General features: G+C 56.7%; 1 protein-coding gene across 1 annotated transcript in view; it reads right to left on the reverse strand.

Moving 5' to 3' along the window:
* Positions 1-25000, reverse strand: part of LOC139241442 (integrin alpha-M-like) — a gene marked incomplete at its 3' end in the record, with an annotated part of 112876 nt that overhangs the window by 31466 nt on the left and 56410 nt on the right. The window contains exons 7-11 of the mRNA XM_070870001.1: positions 22227-22381; positions 18182-18233; positions 15676-15802; positions 7146-7285; positions 607-747 (exon numbers count right to left, since the gene is read on the reverse strand). Coding sequence (XP_070726102.1) covers positions 607-747; positions 7146-7285; positions 15676-15802; positions 18182-18233; positions 22227-22381 — 615 coding nt within the window. The remainder of the gene's footprint in view (positions 1-606; positions 748-7145; positions 7286-15675; positions 15803-18181; positions 18234-22226; positions 22382-25000) is intronic.

Raw genomic sequence — 25000 nt, forward strand, 5'->3', positions numbered from 1 at the left:
CCCGTACCTTCCCGTCCCCCCTCCAATCCCCGTCCCCTCCGATCCCTCCCCCTCCCCTCCCCTCCCCTCCCCTCCCGTCCCCTCCGATCCCTCTCCCCTCCCCTCCCCAACACTCCCCTCCCTTCACCTCCCAAACCCTCCCCTCCACTCCCCTCCACTCCCAAACCTCCCCCCTCCACAATCCTACCCTCCCCCTCCCCTCCTGCCCTCCCCAATCCTCCCTTCCCCTCCCCTCCCCAACCCTCCACTCCCCTCCCCTCCCCAACCCTACCCTCCACTCCCCTGCTCAACCCTCACCTCCACTCCACTCCCCTCCCCAACCCTCCCCTCCCCAACCCTCCTCTCCAGTCCCCTCCACAACCCCTCCCCTCTCCTCGTCTCCCCTCCCGTCCCCTCCCCTCCCGTCCCCTCCGATCCCTCTCCCCTCCCCTCCCCTCCCCTCCCCTCCCGTCCCCTCCGATCCCTCTCCCCTCCCCTCCCGTCCCCTCCGATCCCTCTCCCCTCCCCTCCCCTCCCCTCCCCTCCCGTCCCCTCCCATCCCTCTCCCCTCCCCCTCCCGGGGGGGCTCAGCCCCCTCGGGGGTGGGGTTCCTGCCCGGCGACTTACCCCGCTGCTCAGTTTATAGACGTGCACCATCCCGCCAATCTCCGGGCCGTGGTACATGGGAGCACCGACCAGCACCAGATCTGTCTGTCCATCACTGTCCAGGTCCACCGGACACAGCTCCGACCCGAAATACGACCCGATCTGGCAACAACAAGAAAACGCTGCATCTATACAGCGCCTAGAACCGAGCGAAACCGCCCAAGGCACGTCACTGGGGTATTACGCAAAAAGAATTCAACAGCCAGCCCCAGCAGGAGAAATTCGAGACAGGTGACCGACAGTTTTGGCAAAGAGGTCGGTTTGAAGGAGCGTCTTGAAGGAGGGAGAAGAGACAGAGAGTTTTCGGCTGGATGTTCCAGAGCTTGGCAGCCGACACATGACATAATGACCCTCTCCGAGACCTCCCGAAGGAGTCCCAGGTAAGTGAGGTTAGAATCGGTTCCTAGAAATTACTGAGGGTTATCACAGAATCACAGAAACCTACAGCGCGGACGGAGGCCATTTCGGCCCATCGTGTCCGCCCCGGCCGACCAAGAGCTATCCCGGCCTAATCCCACTTTCCCGCTCTGGGTCCGTAGCCCTGTAGGTTACGGCACTTCAGGGGCACATCCAAATGTGGTGAGGGTTTCTGCCTCTACCCCCCTTTCAGGCCGTGAGTTCCAGACCCTGCCCCAGACCCCCACCACCCTCTGGGTGAAGACATTTCCCCTCAAACCCCCTCTAAACCTCCCCCCAATTACTTTAACTCTAGGCCCCCTGGTTGTTGACCCCTCTGCCAAGGGGAAACAGGTCCGTCCTGTCCACTCTATCCAGGCCCCCTCATCATTTGATACACCTCAATCAGGTCTCCCCTCAGCCTCCTCTGTTCCAAAGAAAACAAACCCCAGCCTATCCAATCTTCCTCGTCGCCAAAATTCTCCAGTCCCGGCAACATCCTGGTAAATCTGCTCTGCACCCTCTCCAGTGCAACATCCTGGTAAATCTCCTCTGCACCCTCTCCAGTGCAACATCCTGGTCAATCTCTCTGCACCCTCTCCAGTGCAACAACCTGGTAAATCTCCTCTGCACCCTCTCCAGTGCAACATCCTGGTAAATCTCCTCTGCACCCTCTCCAGTGCAACATCCTGGTCAATCTCCTCTGCACCCTCTCCAGTGCAACATCCTGGTCAATCTCCTCTGCACCCTCTCCAGTGCAACATCCCAGTAAATCTCCTCTGCACCCTCTCCAATGCAACATCCTGGTCAATCTCCTCTGCACACTCTCCAGTGCAACATCCTGGTCAATCTCCTCTGCACCCTCTCCAGTGCAACATTCTGGTAAATCTCCTCTGCACCCTCTCCAGTGCAACATCCTAGTAAATCTCCTCTGCACCCTCTCCAGTGCAACATCCTGGTCAATCTCCTCTGCACCCTCTCCAGTGCAACATCCTGGTAAATCTCCTCTGCACCCTCTCCAGTGCAACATCCTGGTCAATCTCCTCTGTACCCTCTCCAATGCAACATCCCTGGTCAATCTCCTCTGCACCCTCTCCAGTGCAACATCCTGGTAAATCTCCTCTGCACCCTCTCCAGTGCAACATCCCAGTAAATCTCCTCTGCACCCTCTCCAATGCAACATCCTGGTCAATCTCCTCTGTACCCTCTCCAGTGCAACATCCTGGTCAATCTCCTCTGTACCCTCTCCAGTGCAACATCCTGGTAAATCTCCTCTGTACCCTCTCCAGTGCAACATCCTGGTAAATCTCCTCTGTATCCTCTCCAGTGCAACATCCTGGTAAATCTCCTCTGTACCCTCTCCAGTGCAACATCCTGGTAAATCTCCTCTGTACCCTCTCCAGTGCAACATCCTGGTAAATCTCCTCTGCACCCTCTCCAGTGCAATCACATCCTTCCTGTAATGTGGTGACCAGAACTGCACGCAGTACTCCAGCTGTGGCCTAACCCAGTGTTTTATACAGTTCAAGCATAACCTCCCCCTGCTCTTGTATTCCATGCCCCGGCCAATAAAGGCAAGTATCCCGCGTGTCTTTTTTAACCACCTGATCTACCTGGCCTGCTACCTTCAGGGATCTGTGGACCTGCACTCCAAGGTCTCTCTGTTCCTCCACACCTCTCAGTGTCCTACCATTTAATGTGTATTCCCTCGCCTTGTTAGTCCTCCCCAAATGCATCACCTCACACTTCTCCCGATTGAATTCCATTTGTCACTGTTCTGCCCGCCTGACCAGTCCATCGATATCTTTCGACAACCACTCGGCCAATTTTTGTAACATCTGGGTTGTGTTTACCAATCTCATTTAATAAAGAGTATTCATGAGATGTTTACTGTGTTGCCTATCCCTTGATAGAGAATTAGAGACAAAGGACACAAAGTGAGATTGGCACATTCTCTGATGTCTCCGCAAGATCCTGCAAATCCCCCCGGGAGGACAGACGCACCAACGTTAGCGTCCTCGACCAGGCCCAACATCCCCAGCCATCGAAGCACTGACCACACTCGACCAGCTCCGCTGGGCAGGGCCACATTGTCCGCATGTCCCCCCCCCAGACACGAGACTCCCCAAAGCGAGCGCTCTACTCGGAACTCCTTCACGGGCAAACGGGCCAAAGGTGGGCAGAGGAAACGTTACAAGGGACCACCCTCAAAGCCCCTCCCTGATATAAAGTGCAACATCCCCACCGACACCTGGGAGTCCCCGGGCCCAAAGACCAGTCCGCCCCTAAGTGGAGGAAGTGCATCCGGGAGGGGGCGCTGAGCACCTCGAGTCTCGTCGCCGAGAGCGCGCAGAAACCAAGCGCAGGCAGCGGAAGGAGCGTGCGGCAAACCAGTCCCACCCTCCCCTTCCCTCAACGTCTGTCTGTCCCACCTGTGACAGGGACTGTGGTTCCCCGTATTGGGACTGTTCAGCCACCGAAGGGCTCATGTTAAGAGTGGAAGCAAGTCTTCCTCGATTCCGAGGGGCTGCCCATGATGATAGGGCCGGTGTTGGGTGTTATACAGGGAGTTGGGAGATGACGCTGGGCACTGTTCATGCCCAGCGTGAGATTTGCTGGCCATTTTTTAAGGGAGTTAAAACACTACGCCCCGTGAGCTAACGCCATGGAATTCCTGACGTCAGTACGCGTGCAATGCCTCCTTAGTGCCTCTAGTGCCATATTTACACAGAAACATAGAAACATAGAAAATAGGTGCAGGAGCAGGCCATTCAGCCCTTCTAGCCTGCACCGCCATTCAATGAGTTCATGGCTGAACATGCAACTTCAGTACCCCATTCCTGCTTTCTCACCATACCCCTTGATCCCCCTAGTAGTAAGGACTTCATCTAACTCCTTTTTGAATATATTTAGTGAATTGGCCTCAACGACTTTCTGTGGTAGAGAATTCCACAGGTTCACCACTCTCTGGGTGAAGAAATTTCTCCTCATCTCGGTCCTAAATGGCTTCCCCCTTATCCTTAGACTGTGTGACCCCTGGTTCTGGACTTCCCCAACATCGGGAACATTCTTCCTGCATCTAACCTGTCTGAACCCGTCAGAATTTTAAACGTTTCTATGAGGTCCCCTCTCATTCTTCTGAACGCCAGTGAATACAAGCCCAGTTGATCCAGTCTTTCTTGATAGGTCAGTCCCGCCATCCCGGGAATCAGTCTGGTGAACCTTCGCTGCACTCCCTCAATAGCAAGAATGTCCTTCCTCAAGTTAGGAGACCAAAACTGTACACAATACTCCAGGTGTGGCCTCACCAAGGCCCTGTACAATTGTAGTAACACCTCCCTGCCCCTGTACTCAAATCCTCTCGCTATGAAGGCCAACATGCCATTTGCTTTCTTCACCGCCTGCTGTACCTGCATGCCAACCTTCAATGACTGATGTACCATGACATCCAGGTCTCGTTGCACCTCCCCTTTTCCTAATCTGTCACCATTCAGATAATAGTCTGTCTCTCTGTTTTTAACCACCAAAGTGGATAACCTCACATTAGTTTGTTCGACTGCCGTACTGTGTGGCGGCCTGACAGGCCGGAAAAGGGTTAAACAGCGGCACTTGTTCGCCATTGGCCGCAGAGCAAGAGAGGTGTTTTCAGGTTCTTTACTTCATTACTTTCCATGAGCTGTGGCAGTGGGGAGGTTTGCGTGTGTGTCGGAGAAGTTCCTTGCCGTGTTCCCCACCGAGCACGGGGGACAACCTCCCGACGTGAGATGCAGTCGGCCTCGCGATCTCCCGCCCGCGGATCAATTTGCAACGCCACTTTTGAAGCACTGCTCTCTCACCTTTGGCCGTTCAAAACGGAACTCGGCAATTGGAGCCTACACCTAACGCCTGGCGGTAAAGCCAGTCCTCAGACGGTGACACCGACAGAAACAGCGGCACCGAATTTCGGGCCCCCAAAGACGCTCATTTACAGAGCGCCTTTCTCGAACACCGGGAGTCCCAAAGCGCTTTGCGGCCAATTTTCGAGTGTGCTCACTGTGATAATGCGGGAAACGCGGCAACCTATTTGCGCACAGCAAGCCCCCACACTCAGCGGTGTGATAATGACCCAGATAATCTGCTTTAGTGATGTTGATTGAGGGATAAATATTGGGCCCAGGACACCGGGGAGAACTCCCCCTGCTCCTCTTCGAAATAGTGGCCCCGGGATCTTTTACGTCCACCCGAGAGAGCAGACGGGGCCTCGGTTTAATGTCTCATCCAAAAGACGGCACCTCCGAGAGTGCAGCGCTCCCTCAGTACTGTCCCTCCGACAGTGCGGCACTCCCTCAGTACTGCCCCTCCGACAGCACGGCGCTCCCTCAGTACTGCCCCTCCGACAGTGCGGCGCTCCCTCAGTACTGCCCCTCCGACAGCACGGCGCTCCCTCAGTACTGCCCCTCCGACAGTGCGGCGCTCCCTCGGTACTGCCCCTCCGACAGTGCGGTGCTCCCTCAGTACTGCCCCTCCGACAGTGCGGCACTCCCTCAGTACTGCCCCTCCGACAGTGCGGTGCTCCCTCAGTACTGCCCCTCCGACAGTGCAGCGCTCCCTCAGTACTGCCCCTCCGACAGCACGGCGCTCCCTCAGTACTGCCCCTCCGACAGTGCGGCGCTCCCTCAGTACTGCCCCTCCGACAGCACGGCGCTCCCTCAGTACTGCCCCTCCGACAGTGCGGCGCTCCCTCGGTACTGCCCCTCCGACAGTGCGGTGCTCCCTCAGTACTGCCCCTCCGACAGTGCGGCACTCCCTCAGTACTGCCCCTCCGACAGTGCGGTGCTCCCTCAGTACTGCCCCTCCGACAGTGCGGCACTCCCTCAGTACTGCCCCTCCGACAGTGTGGCGCTCCCTCAGTACTGCCACTCCGACAGTGCGGCACTCCCTCAGTACTGCCCCTCCGACAGTGCGGCGCTCCCTCAGTACTGCCCCTCCGACAGTGCGGCGCTCCCTCAGTACTGCCCCTCCGACAGTGCGGCGCTCCCTCAGTACCGCCCCTCCGACAGTGCGGCGCTCCCTCAGTACTGCCCCTCCGACAGTGCGGCGCTCCCTCAGTACTGCCCCTCCGACAGTGCGGCACTCCCTCAGTACTGCCCCTCCGACAGTGCGGCGCTCCCTCAGTACTGCCCCTCCGACAGTGCGGCGCTCCCTCAGTACTGCCCCTCCGACAGTGCGGCGCTCCCACAGTACTGCCCCTCCGACAGTGCGGCGCTCCCTCAGCACTGCCCCTCCGACAGTGCGGCGCTCCCTCAGTACTGCCCCTCCGACAGTGCGGCGCTCCCTCAGTACTGCCCCTCCGACAGTGCGGCGCTCCCTCAGCACTGCCCCTCCGACAGTGCGGCACTCCCTCAGTACTGCCCCTCCGACAGTGCGGCACTCCCTCAGTACTGCCCCTCCGACAGTGCGGCGCTCCCTCAGTACTGCCCCTCCGACAGTGCGGCGCTCCCTCAGTACTGCCCCTCCGACAGTGCGGCGCTCCCTCAGTACTGCCCTTCCGACAGTGCGGCGCTCCCTCAGCACTGCCCCTCCGACAGTGCGGCGCTCCCTCAGCACTGCACCGGGAGTGTCAGCCTAGATTTTTGTGCTCAAGTCCCTGGAGTGGGACTCGAGCCCACGACCGTCTGACTCAGAGGTGAGGGTGCTGCTCACTGAGGCACTCAATATCCGATGATACCCCACGTGAGGGCAACGGTTATAAGTGAGGAGCAGAGACTGGAGCGGTTGCGATTCTTCTCCTCAGAGCAGAGACGGTTAAGGGGAGGTTGACCAGAACGGTTCCAGCGATGGGCGACTTCAGTTACACGGGGAGTCGGGAAAAGCTGCGTTGTTCTCCTTGGAACGGAGAAGGTTAAGGGGGGGTTTGAATGGAGTAGATCATAATTGCGTGCGGTTTGGTGAGTGAGTATTAGGAGGAACTTTTTCCATTGGCCGAAGGCACGTGAACCAGAGGATACAGATGACGACAATGGAGCTATGAATCTACGAGCCTGTGGCCCCCAAGCATGGTATCGTGTTACGAGGCACTGTCGACCAACATGCGATAAATACCCAACAGTCACACAAACCCTTACCTGTATCCCCTCAATATTGTCCCTCAAATCTCCACCACCGCCCTGGGCGAAGACAAAGATTTTGCCTTTATGCTTGTAGCGAGGGGCTCCAGCGAGGTAATAGGTCTGAGAACCTCTCCTGGCTCCTTTCACCGTGTAGCCTGCAAAACAGAGGCGTTATAAGCCCGACTGTCAATGGGCGAGCATTGCCTCAGCTCTGCCTCAGTGACCGAGCTCTCACCTCTGAGCCAGAAGCTCGTGGGTTTGAGCGCGCACTCCAGCGGACACAAGCCCCCATAAGGCAAACCGACACTTCCCGGTTGCCAATACTGAGGGAGCGCCGTACTGCTGGAGGGGCAGTACTGAGGGAGCGCCGCACTGTCGGAGGGGCAGTACTGAGGGAGCGCCGCACTGTCGGAGGGGCAGTACTGAGGGAGTGCCGCACTGTCGGAGGGGCAGTACTGAGGGAGCACCGCACTGTCGGAGGGGCAGTACTGAGGGAGCACCGCACTGTCGGAGGGGCAGTACTGAGGGAGCACCGCACTGTCGGAGGGGCAGTACTGAGGGAGTGCAGTACTGTCGGAGGGGCGGTGCTGAGGGAGCGCCGCACTGTCGGAGGGGCAGTACTGAGGGAGCGCCGCACTGTCGGAGGGGCAGTACTGAGGGAGCGCCGCACTGTCGGAGGGGCGGTACTGAGGGAGCGCCGCACTGTCAGAGGGGCAGTACTGAGGGAGCGCCGCACTGTCAGAGGGGCAGTACTGAGGGAGCGCCGCACTGTCGGAGGGGCAGTACTGAGGGAGTGCCGCACTGTCGGAGGGGCAGTACTGAGGGAGTGCCGCACTGTCGGAGGGGCGGTACTGAGGGAGCGCCGCACTGTCGGAGGGGCAGTACTGAGGGAGCGCCGCACTGTCGGAGGGGCAGTACTGAGGGAGTGCCGCACTGTCGGAGGGGCAGTACTGAGGGAGCGCCGCACTGTCGGAGGGGCAGTACTGAGGGAGTGCCGCACTGTCGGAGGGGCAGTACTGAGGGAGCGCCGCACTGTCGGAGGGGCAGTACTGACGGAGCGCCGCACTGTGGGAGGGGCAGAACTGAGGGAGTGCCGCACTGTGGGAGGGGCAGAACTGAGGGAGCGCCGCACTGTCGGAGGGGCGGTACTGAGGGAGCCCCGCACTGTCGGAGGGGCAGAACTGAGGGAGCGCCGTACTGCGCTGTCGGAGGGGCAGTACTGAGGGAGCCCCGCACTGTCGGAGGGGCAGTACTGAGGGAGCGCCGCACTGTCGGAGGGGCAGTACTGAGGGAGCACCGCACTGTCGGAGGGGCAGCACTGAGGGAGCACCGCACTGTCGGAGGGGCAGTACTGAGGGAGCGCCGCACTGTCGGAGGGGCAGTACTGAGGGAGCGCCGCACTGTCGGAGGGGCGGTACTGAGGGAGCGCCGCACTGTCGGAGGGGCAGTACTGAGGGAGCGCCGCACTGTCGGAGGGGCAGTACTGAGGGAGTTACTTTCGAAAGGCGAACTGGCAAAACACAAGACCTGAAGGGGGGAGAAAATGTGCGCTGGGCTGTGGGGAAAGGACAGCGGGGGAGTGGGGTGAATTGAACAGCTCTTTCACAGAGCAGGACCGGGCCCAATGACCTCCTCCTGTGCCGTTTGGCTGCAGTCCCCAGGCAAGGAGCTTTTCACGGGTGAACCGCATGAGATTTTTGAACTTCTGCACGGAGGGAAGCGGTCAGAGCAGCAGAACTTTCCACAACCTAATCTACGAATAGTTCCCGTTTCAGAAAGAACGCTCTTCTCAAACAGCCACAGCGCTCTGGGGAAGTCCCACCGCGGCAAGGATGTGGGCTGTTGGAAGACACGCACCCTCTCAGAGCGTAAGAACAGAAGAAATAGGAGCAGGAGTCGGCCATTCGGCCCCTCGAGCCTGCTCCGCCATTTAATACGATCATGGCTGATCCGATCATGGACTCAGCTCCACTTCCCCGCCCGCTCCCCATAACCCTTCACTCCCTCATCGCTCAAAAATCTGTCCTTAAATATATTCAATGTCCCAGCCTCCACAGCTCTCTGGGGCAGAGAATTCCACAGATTTACAACCCTCTGAGAGAAGAAATTCCTCCTCATCTCAGTTTTAAATGGGCGGCCCCTTATTCTAAGACCATGCCCCCTAGTTCTAGTCTCCCCCATCAGTGGGGAACATCCTCTCTGCATCCACCTTGTCAAGCCCCCTCATAATCTGATACGTTTCGATAAGATCACCTCTGATTCTTCTGAATTCCAATGAGTAGAGGCCCAACCTCCTCAACCTTTCCTCATAAGTCAACCCCCTCATCCCCGGAATCAACCGAGTGAACCTTCTCTGAACTGCCTCCAAAGCAAGTATCTCCTTTCGTAAATACAGAGAGCAAAACTGCACGCAGTACTCCAGGTGTGGCCTCACCAATACCCTGTATAACTGGAGCAAGACTTCCCTGCTTTTATACTCCATCCCCTTTGCAATAAAGGCCAAGATACCATTGGCCCTTCCTGATCACTTGCTGTACCTGCATACTAACCTTTTGTGTTTCATGTACAAGTAACCCCCAGGTCCCGCTGTACTGCGGCACTTTGTAATCTTTCTCCATTTAAATAATAACTTGCTCTTTGATTTTTTTTCTGCCAAATTGCATGACCTCACACTTTCCAACATTATACTCCATCTGACAAATTGTTTGCCCACTCACTGAACCAGTCTATGTCCCTTTGCAGATTTTTTGTGTCCTCCTCACACATTGCTTTTCCTCCCATCTTTGTATCATCAGCAAACTTGTCTACGTTACACTCAGTCCCTTCTTCCAAGTCGTTAATATAGATTGTAAATAGTTGGGGTCCCAGCACTGATCCCTGTGGCATCCCACTAGTTACTGATTGCCAACCCAAGAATGACCCATTTATCCCGACTCTCTGTTCTCTGTTAGTTAGCCAATCCTCTATCCACGCTAATATATTACCCCCAACCCCATGAACTTTTATCTTGTGCAGTAACCTTTTATATGGCACCTTGCCAAATGCCTTCTGGAAGTCCAAGTACACCACATCCACTGGTTCCCCTTTATCCACCCTGTTCATTACATCCTCAAAGAACTCCAACAAATTTGTCAAACATGACTTCCCCTTCATCAATCCACGCTGACTGTGCCTGACCGAATTTTGCTTTTCCAAATGTCCTGCTATTGCTTCTTTAATAATGGACACCAACATTTTCCCAACCACAGATGTTAGGCTAGCTGGTCTATAGTTTCCTGCTTTTTGTCTGCCTTCTTTTTTAAATAGGGGCGTTACATTTGCAGTTTTCCAATCTGCTGGGACCTCCCCAGAATCCAGGGAATTTTGGTAAATTACAACCAATGCATCCACAATCCCTGCTGCTACTTCTCTTAAGACCCGAGGATGCAAGCCGTCAGGTCCAGGGGATTTATCCAACTTTAGTCCCATTATCTTACTGAGTACCACCTCCTTCGTGATTGTGATTGTGTTAAGTTCCTCCCCCCTTATAGCCCCTTGACTATCCACTGTTGGGATATTGTTAGTGTCCTCTACTGTAAAGACTGATACAAAATGTTTGTTCAGTTTCTGCCATCTCCATGTTCCCCATTACTAATTCCCCGGTCTCGTCCGCTCAGGGACCAACAGCAAGCAGAGTCCGTGGGTATCGGCATCAGGAGAATGGGCCTGAACTCTGACCTTGAGACGGTCGAGAGAGCGAGAGAGAGAACTTGCATTTCAACAATACCTTTCACCACCTCAGGCTGTCCCTACGCGCGTCACAGCCAAGTACGTTTTCGGGAAGTGCTGCAAAGTCGGAAACGCCAAATTGTGCATGGCAAGATCCCACCAACAGCAATGTGATAGTGACCAGATCGTCCGTTTTTTTAGTGACGTAGATTAATGCGACATATACTGGCCCCAGGATATCGAGGAGAACCCTACTACCCCTGCTGTTCTTCAAATAGTGTCACCTTCGAGAACCTCCGACAGTGCGGCGCTCCCTCAGTACTGCCACTCCGACAGTGCGGCACTCCCTCAGTACTGCCCCTCCGACAGTGCGGGGCTCCCTCAGTACTGCCACTCCGACAGTGCGGCACTCCCTCAGTACTGCCACTCCGACTGTGCGGCACTCCCTCAGTACTGCCCCTCCGACAGTGCGGCGCTCCCTCAGTACTGCCACTCCGACAGTGCGGCACTCCCTCAGTACTGCCACTCCGACAGTGCGGCACTCCCTCAGTACTGCCACTCCGACTGTGCGGCTCTCCCTCAGTACTGCCCCTCCGACAGTGCGGCGCTCCCTCAGTACTGCCACTCCGACAGTGCGGCACTCCCTCAGTACTGCCACTCCGACAGTGCGGCACTCCCTCAGTACTGCCACTCCGACAGTGCGGCACTCCCTCAGTACTGCCCCTCCGACAGTGCGGCACTCCCTCAGTACTGCCACTCCGACAGTGCGGCACTCCCTCAGTACCGCCCCTCCGACAGTGCGGCACTCCCTCAGTACTGTCCCTCCGACAGTGCGGCACTCCCTCAGTACTGCCCCTCCGACAGTGCGGCGCTCCCTCAGAACTGCCCCTCCGACAGTGCAGCGCTCCCTCAGTACTGCCCCTCCGACAGTGCAGCACTCCCTCAGTACTGCCACTCCGACAGTGCGGCACTCCCTCAGTACTGCCCCTTCGACAGTGCGGCGCTCCCTCAGTACTGCCCCTCAGACAGTGCGGCACTCCCTCAGTACTGCCCCTCCGACAGTGCGGCGCTCCCTCAGTACTGCCCCTCCGACAGTGCGGGGCTCCCTCAGTACTGCCCCTCCGACAGAGCGGCGCTCCCTCAGTACTGCCCCTCCGACAGTGCGGCACTCCCTCAGTACTGCCCCTCCGACAGTGCGGCACTCCCTCAGTACCGCCCCTCCGACAGTGCGGCACTCCCTCAGTACTGCCCCTCCGACAGCGCAGTAAGGCGCTCCCTCAGTACGGCGCTCCCTCAGTACTGCCCCTCCGACAGCGCAGTAAGGCGCTCCCTCAGTACGGCGCTCCCTCAGTACAGCCCCTCCGACAGTGCAGTACGGCGCTCCCTCAGTACTGCGCTTGAGTGTCAACCGTGATTTTTTTTTGTGCTCGAGTCTCTGGAGTGGGACTTGAACCCGATACCTTCTGACCCAGGGGCGGGAGTGCTGCCCACTGAGCCACGCTTCAGTGGTGATCTCATTCAAGCGTATACGATTGTGAGGGGGCCCTGACAGGGTCGGTGCTGAGAGCTTGTTTCCTGTGGCTGGGGAGTCGGGGACCAGGGCTCACAGACCCAGGGCTCGGTCATTGCGGACTGAGACGAAGGGGAACGTCTTCACTCGGAGGTGGGGGGTGAATCCTTGGAACTCTCTGCCCCAGAGGGCTGTGGAGGCTCAGTCGTTGACTGTATTCGGGGCCGAGACCGAGAGATGGTTGGGGTCTGGGGGAACTGAGGGATCGGGAGATCGGGCGGGGGGAGTGGGGTTGAGGTCAAAGGTGATCTCGCTGAATGGCGCAGCAGGCCCGAGGGACCCGAATGGCCGGCTCCTGCCCTTACTCAAAAGGAACGAAGGAAAAATGAGAGACGTGGATAAGCTTTGGCCCGTGTAGTCACCACCCAATGTACAACAACAACAATTGACTTAACGCCTTGAGTCAAACACTCCTTGTCACTTCGCAGGAGCGTAAATCCGACAAGATCAGACACCGAGTCACACAAGGGGATGTCACGGGGCAGGGGACCATAACCTAGGCCGTGAATTCCAGATCCGAAGCACTCGCTGCCCAAAAAATGGCTTTTTCCTGATGTCCCCCTCTAGTTCGTTGGCCAGTCCCCTTAAAAATCTGTGTCCCTCTGCTTGACGACTGTCCGGCCACTGGTTCCCCTTATTTTACTCCACCGAAGCTCTTCGTTATTTGCGACCCCTTGATCAATTCTCTCCTCTCAACCTCCTCTGCTCGAAGGAGAACAGGCCCCAGCGTCCTCAGTCTCTCCACGGAACTGAGAGGCCCTCATCCCTGGGGCAGTTCCGGCCAGCCTCCCCCGTGCACCCTCTCCGAGGCCGTCACACCCTCCCTGAAGTGCGGGGTCCCAGAATTGGACACAGAACTTCAGCTCGGCCCGAACCAGTGTTTGAGAAAGGTTCCGGCCTAACTTCCTGTTTATGAACTCTGTCCTTCCGTTTACAAAGCACACGATCCCGTAAGCTTTTATAACCGCTTTCTCAACCTGCCCTGCAACCTCCAATTATTTGTGTACATATACCCCCAGCTCGCTCTGTTCATGCACACACTTTAGAATTGTACCCTGTAGTTTATATTGACTGAGGGAGTGCAGCGAAGGTTCACCAGACTGATTCCCCGGGGTGGCAGGACTGACATATGAAGAAAGACTGGATCGACTGGGCCTGTATTCACTGGAGTTTAGAAGGATGAGAGGGGATCTCATAGAAACATATAAAATTCTGACGGGATTTGGACAGGTTAGATGCAGAAAGAATGTTCCCGATGTTGGGGAAGTCCAGAACCAGGGGTCACAGTCTGAGGATAAGGGGTAAGCCATTTAGGACCGAGATGAGGAGAAACTTCTTCACCCAGAGAGTGGTGAACCTGTGGAATTCTCTACCACAGAAAGTTGTTGAGGCCAGTTCGTTAGATATATTCAAAAGGGAGTTAGATGTGGCCCTTACGGCTAAGGGGATCGAGGGGTATGGAGAGAAAGCAGGAATGGGGTACTGAGGGAATGATCAGCCATGATCTTATTGAATGGTGGTGCAGGCTCGAAGGGCCGAATGGCCTACTCCTGCACCTATTTTCTATATTTCTATGTTTCCTACCAAAATGCACCACATTGCACTTTTCTGCATTGAATGTCATCTGCCACGTGACCGCCCATTGTGCCAGCCTGTCTATGTCCTCTTCAAGTCTCTCGCTATCCTGCTCACTGTTCACCACACCGTCAGCTGTGGCTCAGTGAGCAGCAACACTCGCCTCTGAGTCAGAAGGTTGTGGGGTCAAGTCCCACTCCAGGAACTTGAGCACATAAATCTTGGTTTACACTCCCAGCAGTACTGAGGGAGCGCCGCACTGTCGGAGGGGCAGTACTGAGGGAGTGCCGCACTGTCGGAGGGGCAGTACTGAGGGAGTGCCGCACTGTCGGAGGGGCAGTACTGAGGGAGTGCCGCACTGTCGGAGGGGCAGTACTGAGGGAGCGCCGCACTGTCGGAGGGGCAGTACTGAGGGAGCGCCGCACTGTCGGAGGGGCAGTACTGAGGGAGTGCCGCACTGTCGGAGGGGCAGTACTGAGGGAGCGCCGCACTGTCGGAGGGGCAGTACTGAGGGAGCACCACACTGTCGGATGGGCGGTACTGAGGGAGTGCCGCACTGTCGGAGGGGCAGTACTGAGGGAGCACCACACTGTCGGAGGGGCAGTACTGAGGGAGTGCCGCACTGTCGGAGGGGCAGTACTGAGGGAGTGCCGCACTGTCGGAGGGGCAGTACTGAGGGAGCACCGCACTGTCGGAGGGGCAGTACTGAGGGAGGGGCAGTACTGAGGGAGTGCCGCACTGTCGGAGGGGCAGTACTGAGGGAGTGCCGCACTGTCGGAGGGGCAGTACTGAGGGAGCGCCGCACTGTCGGAGGGGCGGTACTGAGGGAGCGCCGCACTGTCGGAGGGGCGGTACTGAGGGAGTGCCGCACTGTCGGAGGGGCAGTACTGAGGGAGCACCGCACTGTCGGAGGGGCAGTACTGAGGGAGTGCCGCACTGTCGGAGGGGCAGTACTGAGGGAGTGCCGCACTGTCGGAGGGGCAGTACTGAGGGAGCGTCGGAGGGGCGGTACTGAGGGAGTGCCGCACTGTCGGAGGGGCAGTACTGAGGGAGCGCCGCACTGTCGGAGGGGCAGTACTGAGGGAGCGCCGCACTGTCGGAGGGGCAGTACTGAGGGAGTGCCGCACTGTCGGAGGGGCAGTGCTGAGGGAGTACCACACTTTCGGAGTGGGCAGTACTGAGGGAGCGCCGCACTGTCGGAGATGCGGTGTTTCGGACGAGATAAACCGAGGCCCCGTCTGCCCTCACAAGTGGACGTAAAATATCCCACGGCCACTATTTGGAAGAAGAGCAGGGGGAGTTCTCCCCGGTGTCCTGGGGCCAATATTTATCCCTCAATCAACTTAGCAAAAACAGATTATCTGGGTCATTATCACATTGCTGTGTGTGGGAGCTTGCTGTGCGCAAATTGGCTGCCGCGTTTCCCACAATACAACAGTGACTGCCCTCCAAAAGTACTTCATTGGCTGTACAGGGCTTTTGAGACATCCGGTGGTCGTGAAAGGCGCTATATAAATTCAAGTCTTTCTTTCCAACTTTCGCGCCATTTGCAAAAGTCGAAATTGAGCTCTGTACACCCCAAGTCAATGAATGTATCTCAAGGACAGCAGTGGTCCTCGTACTGAACCTTGGGGGCACCACAGTACAGCTCCCTCCGTGAATAAACAACGTGAACGGAAAACTTTCTCTTACCCAAGTAGGCATTCTTCATATCCATGGTGCTTTCTGTCACGTTGATAAAGGTTCTGAATCCAGCCCTGAACTCCGCCAGCCCTCCTGACCAATCGTAGGCTCCGACAGCTCCGAGAACAATCGCCTCCTAAAACGCAATGAGGAAGAAACAAAAAAGTGCATTTATATAGCCCCTTTAACATCCCAAGGTGTTTCATCATCCATCACCACCATCATAGACAGTCCCTCGGAATCGAGGAAGACTTGCTCCCACTCTTAACGTGAGTCCTCAGGTGGCTGAACAGCCCGATACGGGGAACCACAGTCCCTGTCACAGGTGGGGACAGACAGACGTTGAGGGAAGGGGAGGGTGGGACTGGTTTGCCGCACGCTGCCTGCGCTTGGTTTCTGCGCGCTCTCGGCGACGAGACTCGAGGTGCTCAGCGCCCCCTCCCGGATGCACCTCCTCCACTCAGGGACGGACTGGTCTTTGGGCCCAGGGACTCCCAGGTGTGGGTGGGGATGTTGCACTTTATATCAGGGAGGGGCTTTGAGGGTGGTCCCTTGTAACGTTTCCTCTGCCCGCCTTTGGCCCGTTTGCCCGTGAAGGAGTTCCCGAGTAGAGCGCTCGCTTTGGGGAGTCTCGTGTCTGGGGGGGGGGACATGCGGACAATGTGGCCCTGCCCAGCGGAGCTGGTCGAGTGTGGTCAGTGCCTCGTTGGCTGGGGATGTTGGGCCTGGTCGAGGACGCTAACGTTGGTGCGTCTGTCCTCCCGGGGGATTTGCAGGATCTTGCGGAGACAGCGTTGGTGGTATTTCTCCAGCGACTCGAGGTGTCTACTGCACACGGTCCATGAATGGTACAAGGTCTATGTACCATGAATATATTTAAGGCGGAGACAGACAGATTTTTGAGCGATAAGGGAGTGAAGGGTTACGGGGAGCGGGCGGGGAAGTGGAGCTGAGTCCATGATCGGATCAGCCCATGGTCGTATTAAATGGCGGAGCAGGCTCGAGGGGCCGAATGGCCGGCTCCTGCTCCTATTTCTGACGTTCTTATGTTTATATTGCCTCTGCTTCCTACCCAAATGTATCACTTTGCACTTGTCTGCCTTCATTTCATCTGCCACGTGTTCACCCATTCCACCAGCCTGCCTTATGTCGACACCAGCTCAACTAAGCATCTTAAGTCTGAGCTCGGTGGAGTTACTGAGGCATGAATCTGGGAGAGTGATGCCCCTATGCACGGTTTTTGCAAAGACGCTTCTCCGCGCCCCTGTGACACAGCGGTTTCAGCAGCAGCCGTTACTGAGCGAGCGGAGAGACTGCAGAACATAAGAACATCAGAAACAGGAGCAGGAGTCGGCCATTCGGCCCCTCGAGCCTGCTCCGCCATTTAATACGACCATGGGCTGATCCGATCATGGACTCAGCTCCACTTCCCCGCCCGCTCCCCGTAACCCTTCACTCCCTTATCGCTCAAAAATCTGTCCTTAAATATATTCAATGTCCCAGCCTCCACAGCTCTCTGGGGCAGCGAATTCCACAGATTTACAACCCTCTGAGAGAAGAAATTCCTCCTCATCTCAGTTTTAAATGGGCGGCCCCTTATTCTAAGAAACATAGAAAATAGGTGCAGGAGCAGGCCATTCGGCCCTTCGAGCCTGCACCACCATTCAATAAGATCATGGCTGATCATTCCCTCAGTACCCCTTTCCTGCTTTCTCTCCATACCCCCTTGATCCCTTTAGCCGTAAGGGCCACATCTAACTTTCTCTTGAATATATCCAATGAACTGGCCTCAACAACTCTCTGTGGTAGAGAATTCCACAGGTTCACCACTCTCTGGGTGAAGAAGTTTCTCCTCATCCCGGTCCTAAATGGCTTACCCCTTATCCTTAGACTGTGTGACCCCTGGTTCTGGACTTCCCCAACATCGGGAACATTCTTCCCGCATCTAACCTGTCCAGTCCCGTCAGAATTTGATATGTTTCTATCAGATCCCCTCTCATCCTTCTAAACTCCAGTGTATAAAGGCCCAGTCGATCCAGTCTCTCCTCATATGTCAGCCCAGCCATCCCAGACCGTGCCCTCTAGTTCTAGTCTCCCCCATCAGTGGGAACATCCTCTCTGCATCCACCTTGTCGAGCCCCCTCATAATCTGATACGTTTCGATAAGATCACCTCTCATTTTTCTGAATTCCATTGAGTAGAGGCCCAACCTCCTCAACCTTTCCTCATAAGTCAACCACCTCATCCCCGGAATCAACCGAGTGAACCTTCTCTGAACTGCCTCCAAAGCAAGTATCTCCTTTCGTAAATACGGAGAGCAAAACTGCACGCAGTACTCCAGGTGTGGCCTCACCAATACCCTGTATAACTGGAGCGAGACTTCCCTGCTTTTATACTCCATCCCCTTTGCAATAAAGGCCAAGGTACCATTGGCCCTTCCTGATCCCTTGCTGTACTTGCATACTATCCTTTTGTGTTTCATGCACAAGTTCAGGTTTTAACGGCAAGTACTCACGGAGATGACCAGCGCACTGAGCCCTTCCTCTGCCATCTCAAGCTGGAAGGCGCTGATCGCTCCGCCCCCTTGTCCTGTGAGTGAAAAACAAGAGCCGGTAAGTAACGGGCGAAAGGAGAGATAGGTCACCCACTTCCACAGCCAAAGGACAGCCCTGAGCGTTTCTCCGCCCAGGTGAGAGTATGACAGGAAAGAAACAAAGACTTGCATTTGTATGACACCGTGCACGACCACCGGACGTCCCAAAGCGCTTTACAGCCAATGAGGTACGTTTTTGGAGTGTAGTCACCGTTGCATTGTGGGAAACGGGGCTGCCAATGTGCGCACAGCAAGCTCCCACACACTGCAGTGTGATAACAACAACAAACACGTTCATTTATCTCGCGCCGACAACCAGGTAAGACATCCCAGGGTGCTTCACGGCGGTGTGATAAGACAAAGCAGATAAATTTGAGACCGAGCCACACAAGGAGAAATTAGGGACAGGTGACCAAAAGCTGGGTCACAGAGGGAGGTTTTAAGGAGCGTCTCGAAGGAGGAGAGAGAGGTAGAGAGGCGGAGAGGTTTAGGGAGGGAGTTCCAGAGCTCGGGGCCCAGGCAACAGAAGGCACGGCCACCGATGGTGGAGCGATTATAATCAGGGATGGTCAGGGGGGCAGAATTAGAGGAGCGCAGACATCTCGGGGGTTGTGGGGCTGGAGGAGGTTACAGAGATAGGGAGGGGTGTGGGGGCTGGAGGAGGTTACAGAGATAGGGAGGGGTGTAGGGGCTGGAGGTGGTTACAGAGATAGGGAGGGGTGTAGAGGGCTGGAGGGGGTTACAGAGATAGGGAGGGGTGTAGGGGCTGGAGGAGGTTACAGTGATAGGGAGGGGTGTAGAGGGCTGGAGGAGGTTACAGAGATAGGGAGGGGTGTAGGGGCTGGAGGAGGTTACAGAGATAGGGAGGGGTGTAGGGGCTGGAGGAGGTTACAGAGATAGGGAGAGGTGTAGGGGGCTGGTGGAGGTTACAGAGATAGGGAGGGGTGTAGGGGCTGGAGGGGGTTACAGAGATAGGGAGGGGTGTAGAGGCTGGAGCTGATTACAGAGATAGGGAGGGGTGTAGGGGCTGGAGGAGGTTACAGAAATAGGGAGGGGTGTAGGGCTGGAGGAGGTTACAGAGATAGGGAGGGGCGTAGGGGGCTGGAGGAGGTTACAGAGATAGGGAGGGGTGTAGTGGCTGGAGGAGGTTACAGAGATAGGGAGGGATGTAGGGGGCTGGAGGAGGTTACAGAGATAGGGAGGGATGTAGGGGCTGGAGGAGGTTACAGAGATAGGGAGGGATGTAGGGGCTGGAGGAGGTTACAGAGATAGGGAGGGATGTAGGGGCTGGAGGGGGTTACCGAGATAGGAAGGAGTGTAGGGGCTGGAGGAGATTACAGAGATAGGGAGGGGTGTAGGGGCTGGAGGAGGTTACAGAGATAGGGAGGGGTTTAGGGGCTGGAGGAGGTTACAGAGATAGGGAGGGGTTTAGGGGCTGGAGGAGGTTACAGAGATAGGGAGGGGTGTAGGGGCTGGAGGAGGTTACAGAGATAGGGAGGGGTGTAGGGACTGGAGGAGGTTACAGAGATAGGGAGGGGTGTAGGGGCTGGAGGAGGTTACAGAGATAGGGAGGGGTGTAGGGGCTGGAGGAGGTTACAGAGATAGGGAGGGGTGTAGGGACTGGAGGAGGTTACAGAGATAGGGAGGGGTGTAGGGGCTGGAGGAGGTTACAGAGATAGGGAGGGGTGTAGGGGCTGGAGGAGGTTACAGAGATAGGGAGGGGTGTACGGGCTGGAGGAGGTTACAGAGATAGGGAGGGGTGTAGGGCTGGAGGAGGTTACAGAGATAGGGAGGGGTGTAGGGCTCGAGGAGGTTACAGAGATAGGGAGGGGTGTAGGGGCTGGAGGAGGTTGCAGAGATAGGGAGGAGTGTAGGGGCTGGAGGAGGTTACAGAGATAGGGAGGGATGTAGGGGCTGGAGGGGGTTACAGAGATAGGGAGGAGTGTAGGGGCTGGAGGAGATTACAGAGATAGGGAGGGGTGTAGGGGCTGGAGGAGGTTACAGAGATAGAGAGGGGTTTAGGGGCTGGAGGAGGTTACAGAGATAGGGAGGGGTGTAGGGGCTGGAGGAGGTTACAGAGATAGGGAGGGGTGTAGGGACTGGAGGAGGTTACAGAGATAGGGAGGGGTGTAGGGCTGGAGGAGGTTACAGAGATAGGGAGGGGCGTAGGGGGCTGGAGGAGGTTACAGAGATAGGGAGGGGTGTAGGGGCTGGAGGAGGTTACAGAGATAGGGAGGGATGTAGGGGGCTGGAGGAGGTTACAGAGATAGGGAGGAGTGTAGGGGCTGGAGGAGGTTACAGAGATAGGGAGGGATGTAGGGGCTGGAGGGGGTTACAGAGATAGGGAGGAGTGTAGGGGCTGGAGGAGGTTACAGAGATAGGGAGGGGTTTAGGGGCTGGAGGAGGTTACAGAGATAGGGAGTGGTGTAGGGGCTGGAGGGGGTTACAGAGATAGGGAGGGGTGTAGGGGCTGGAGGAGGTTACAGAGATAGGGAGTACAGACAATGAAGTACTTTTGGAGTGTGGTCACTGTTGTATTGTGGGAAAGGCGGCAGCCAATTTACGCACAGCAAGCTCCCACACACAGCGATGCCCAGATCATCTGTTTTTTTGTTATGTTGATTGAGGGATAAATGATGGCCAGGCCTCCGGGGAGAACCCCTCTGGTCTTCTTAGAAACAGTGCTATGGGATTAATTAAGTCCAATTGAGAAGGCAGACAGGGACTCGGTTTATCAATTTAGCTCATCTGAAAGACAGTGCGGCACTCCCTCAGTACTGCCCCTCCGACAGTGCGGGTCTCCCTCAGTACTGCCCCTCCGACAGTGCGGGTCTCCCTCAGTACTGCCCCTCCGACAGTGCGGGTCTCCCTCAGTACCGCCCCTCCGACAGTGCGGGTCTCCCTCAGTACTGCCCCTCCGACAGTGCGGGTCTCCCTCAGTACTGCCCCTCCGACAGTGCGGTGCTCCCTCAGTACCGCCCCTCTGACAGTGCGGGTCTCCCTCAGTACTGCCCCTCCGACAGTGCGGCACTCCCACAGTACCGCCCCTCCGACAGTGCGGGTCTCCATCAGTACTGCCCCTCCGACAGTGCGGGTCTCCCTCAGTACTGCCCTCCGACAGTGCGGAGCTCCCTCAGTACCACCCCTCCGACAGTGCGGCACTCCTTCAGTACTGCCCCTCCGACAGTGCGGGTCTCCCTCAGTACTGCCCTCCGACAGTGCGGGTCTCCATCAGTACTGCCCCTCCGACAGTGCGGGTCTCCCTCAGTACTGCCCTCCGACAGTGCGGAGCTCCCTCAGTACCACCCCTCCGACAGTGCGGCACTCCTTCAGTACTGCCCCTCCGACAGTGCGGGTCTCCCTCAGTACTGCCCTCCGACAGTGCGGAGCTCCCTCAGTACTGCCCCTCCGACAGTGCGGCACTCCCTCAGTACTGCCCCTCCGACAGTGCGGCGCTCCCTCAGTACCGCCCCTCCGACACTACGGCACTCCCTCAGTACTGCCCCTCCGACAGTGCGGCGCTCCCTCAGTACTGCCCCTCCGACAGTGCGGCGCTCCCTCAGTACTGCCCCTCCGACAGTGCGGCGCTCCCTCAGTACCGCCCCTCCGACAGTGCGGCACTCCCTCGGTACTGCCCCTCCGACAGTACGGCGCTCCCTCAGTACTGCTCCTCCGACAGTGCGGTGCTCCCTCAGTACTGCCCCTCCGACAGTGCGGCGCTCCCTCAGTACCGCCCCTCCGACAGTGCGGGGCTCCCTCAGTACTGCCCCTCCGACAGTGCGGCGCTCCCTCAGTACCGCCCCTCCGACAGTGCGGCGCTCCCTCAGTACCGCCCCTCCGACAGTGCGGGGCTCCCTCAGTACTGCCTCTCCGACACGGTTCAGCACCACCATTCCGAGGTGTGAGTAGGGATGGGCGATAATGGCTACATTGCCCGCGCCTGCCGAGAACGGGCTAATCGCAAAACCTCGCCGTTCCTTCAATGGCAAATATCTTCTCCTGAAGTTCCTTCTGAATGCTGTCCAGGGCATCAAAGTTGTTGACTTGAAACACGTTCTGCCTTTTGGAGGCAATGATCTGGAGTTGGTGCTTTGCGTGTGGATTGTAGAAGGCATTGCCGACCTTTGGAAACGAAATAAGTCAAGGCTCAACAGTCATGTAGGATCAACATTAGCCACATCTGGGAACATCCCACAAGTCCTCAGTCCCCTTGACGTCACAGCTTAGTCGTAGCGAGAGGCACGTTGTCAGAACAAATTTGACACGTGCAGTAGATGCGGAGTATATGGAGTAGCAGAAGGCTCCGGATAAAGTGCCCCATGGGAGGCTTGTTCGAGGTGGATGTGGAGTACAGGGAGTAGCAGAAGGCCCCGGATAAAGTGTCCCATGGGAGGCTTGTTCGAGGTGGATGTGGAGTATAGGGAGTAGCAGAAGGCACTGGATAAAGTGTCCCATGGGAGGCTTGTTCGAGGTGGATGCAGAGTATGGGGACTAGCAGAAGGCTCCGGATAAAGTGCCCCATGGGAGGCTTGTTCGAGGTGGATGCGGAGTATAGGGACTAGCAGAAGGCTCTGGATAAAGTGCCCCATGGGAGGCTTGTTCGAGGTGGATGTGGATTATCGGGACAAGCAGAAGGCCCCGGATAAAGTGTCCCATGGGAGGCTTGTTCGAGGTGGATGTGGAGTATAGGGACTAGCAGAAGGCTCTGGATAAAGTGTCCCATGGGAGGCTTGTTCGAGGTGGATGCGGAGTATAGGGACTAGCAGAAGGCACTGGATACAGTGCCCCATGGGAGGCTTGTTCGAGGTGGATGCAGAGTATGGGGACTAGCAGAAGGTACTGGATAAAGTGCCCCATGGGAGGCTTGTTCGAGGTGGTTGCAGAGTATGGGGACTAGCAGAAGGCATTGGATAAAGTGCCCCATGGGAGGCTTGTTCGAGGTGGATGCGGAGTATAGGGATTAGCAGAAGGCTCCGGATAAAGTGTCCCATGGGAGGCTTGTTCGAGGTGGATGCGGAATATCGGGACTAGCAGAAGGCACTGGATAAAGTGCCCCATGGGAGACGTTCGAGGTGGATGCGGAGTATAGGGACTAGCAGAAGGCACTGGATACAGTGTCCCATGGGAGGCTTGTTCGAGGTGGATGCGGAGTATCGGGACTAGCAGAAGGCCCCGGATAAAGTGCCCCATGGGAGGCTTGTTCGAGGTGGATGCGGAATATCGGGACTAGCAGAAGGCTCCGGATAAAGTGTCCCATGGGAGACGTTCGAGGTGGATGTGGAGTATCGGGACTAGCAGAAGGCACTGGATAAAGTGCCCCATGGGAGGCTTGTTAGAGGTGGATGCGGAGTATAGGGACTAGCAGAAGGCACTGGATACAGTGCCCCATGGGAGGCTTGTTCGAGGTGGATGCGGAATATCGGGACTAGCAGAAGGCCCCGGATAAAGTGCCCCATGGGAGGCTTGTTCGAGGTGGATGCGGAATATCGGGACTAGCAGAAGGCTCCGGATAAAGTGTCCCATGGGAGACGTTCGAGGTGGATGTGGAGTATCGGGACTAGCAGAAGGCACTGGATAAAGTGCCCCATGGGAGGCTTGTTAGAGGTGGATGCGGAGTATAGGGACTAGCAGAAGGCACTGGATAAAGTGCCCCATGGGAGGCTTGTTAGAGGTGGATGCGGAGTATAGGGACTAGCAGAAGGCACTGGATAAAGTGCCCCATGGGAGGCTTGTTAGAGGTGGATGTGGAGTATCGGGACTAGCAGAAGGCACTGGATACAGTGCCCCATGGGAGGCTTGTTCGAGGTGGATGCGGAGTATAGGGACTAGCAGAAGGCACTGGGTAAAGTGCCCCATGGGAGGCTTGTTCGAGGTGGATGCGGAGTATAGGGACTAGCACAAGGCACTGGGTAAAGTGCCCCATGGGAAATATGTTCGAGGCAAGACAACTTGAAATTAGGGCGTGCCTTTAACAACAAAAACAACACCAGCTTACATTTCCATTGTGCCTTTAACTTAATAAAACATCCCAAGCTACTTGAATCATAATTTGACTCCGAGCCACATAAGGAGATATTAGGGACATGTAACCAAAAGCTTGGTCAAGGAGGGAGGTTTTCAGGAGGGAAGTTTTAAGGAGCGTCTTAAGAGAGGAGAGAGGCGGAGTGGTTTAGGGAGGGAGTTCCAGAGCTTGGGACCCAGGCAACAGAAGGCACGGCCACCGATGGTGGAGCGATTATAATCAGGGATGCTCAAGGGGTCAAATTGGAGGAGGTTACAGAGATAGGGAGGGGTGTAGGGGCTGGAGGAGGTTACAGAGATAGGGAGGCGTGTAGGGGCTGGAGGAGGTTACAGAGATAGGGAGGGGTATAGGGGCTGGAGGAGGTTACAGAGATACGGAGGAGTGTAGGGGCTGGAGGAGATTACAGAGATAGGGAGGTGTGTATGGGTTGGAGGAGGTCACAGAGATAGGGAGGGGTGTAGGGGCTGGAGGAGGTTACAGAGATAGGGAGGGGTGTAGGGGCTGGAGGAGGTTACAGAGATAGGGAGGGGTGTAGGGGCTGGAGGAGGTTACAGAGATAGGGAGGGGTCTAGGGGCTGGAGGAGGTTACAGAGATAGGGAGGGGTGTAGGGGCTGGAGGAGGTTACAGAGATAGGGAGGGGTGTAGGGGCTGGAGGAGGTTACAGAGATAGGGAGGGGTGTAGGGACTGGAGGGGGGTTACAGAGATATGGAGGGGTGT

This window comes from Pristiophorus japonicus, unplaced genomic scaffold (assembly GCF_044704955.1).
Source record: "Pristiophorus japonicus isolate sPriJap1 unplaced genomic scaffold, sPriJap1.hap1 HAP1_SCAFFOLD_1078, whole genome shotgun sequence".
In the NCBI taxonomy this organism is placed as follows: Eukaryota; Metazoa; Chordata; class Chondrichthyes; family Pristiophoridae; genus Pristiophorus; species Pristiophorus japonicus.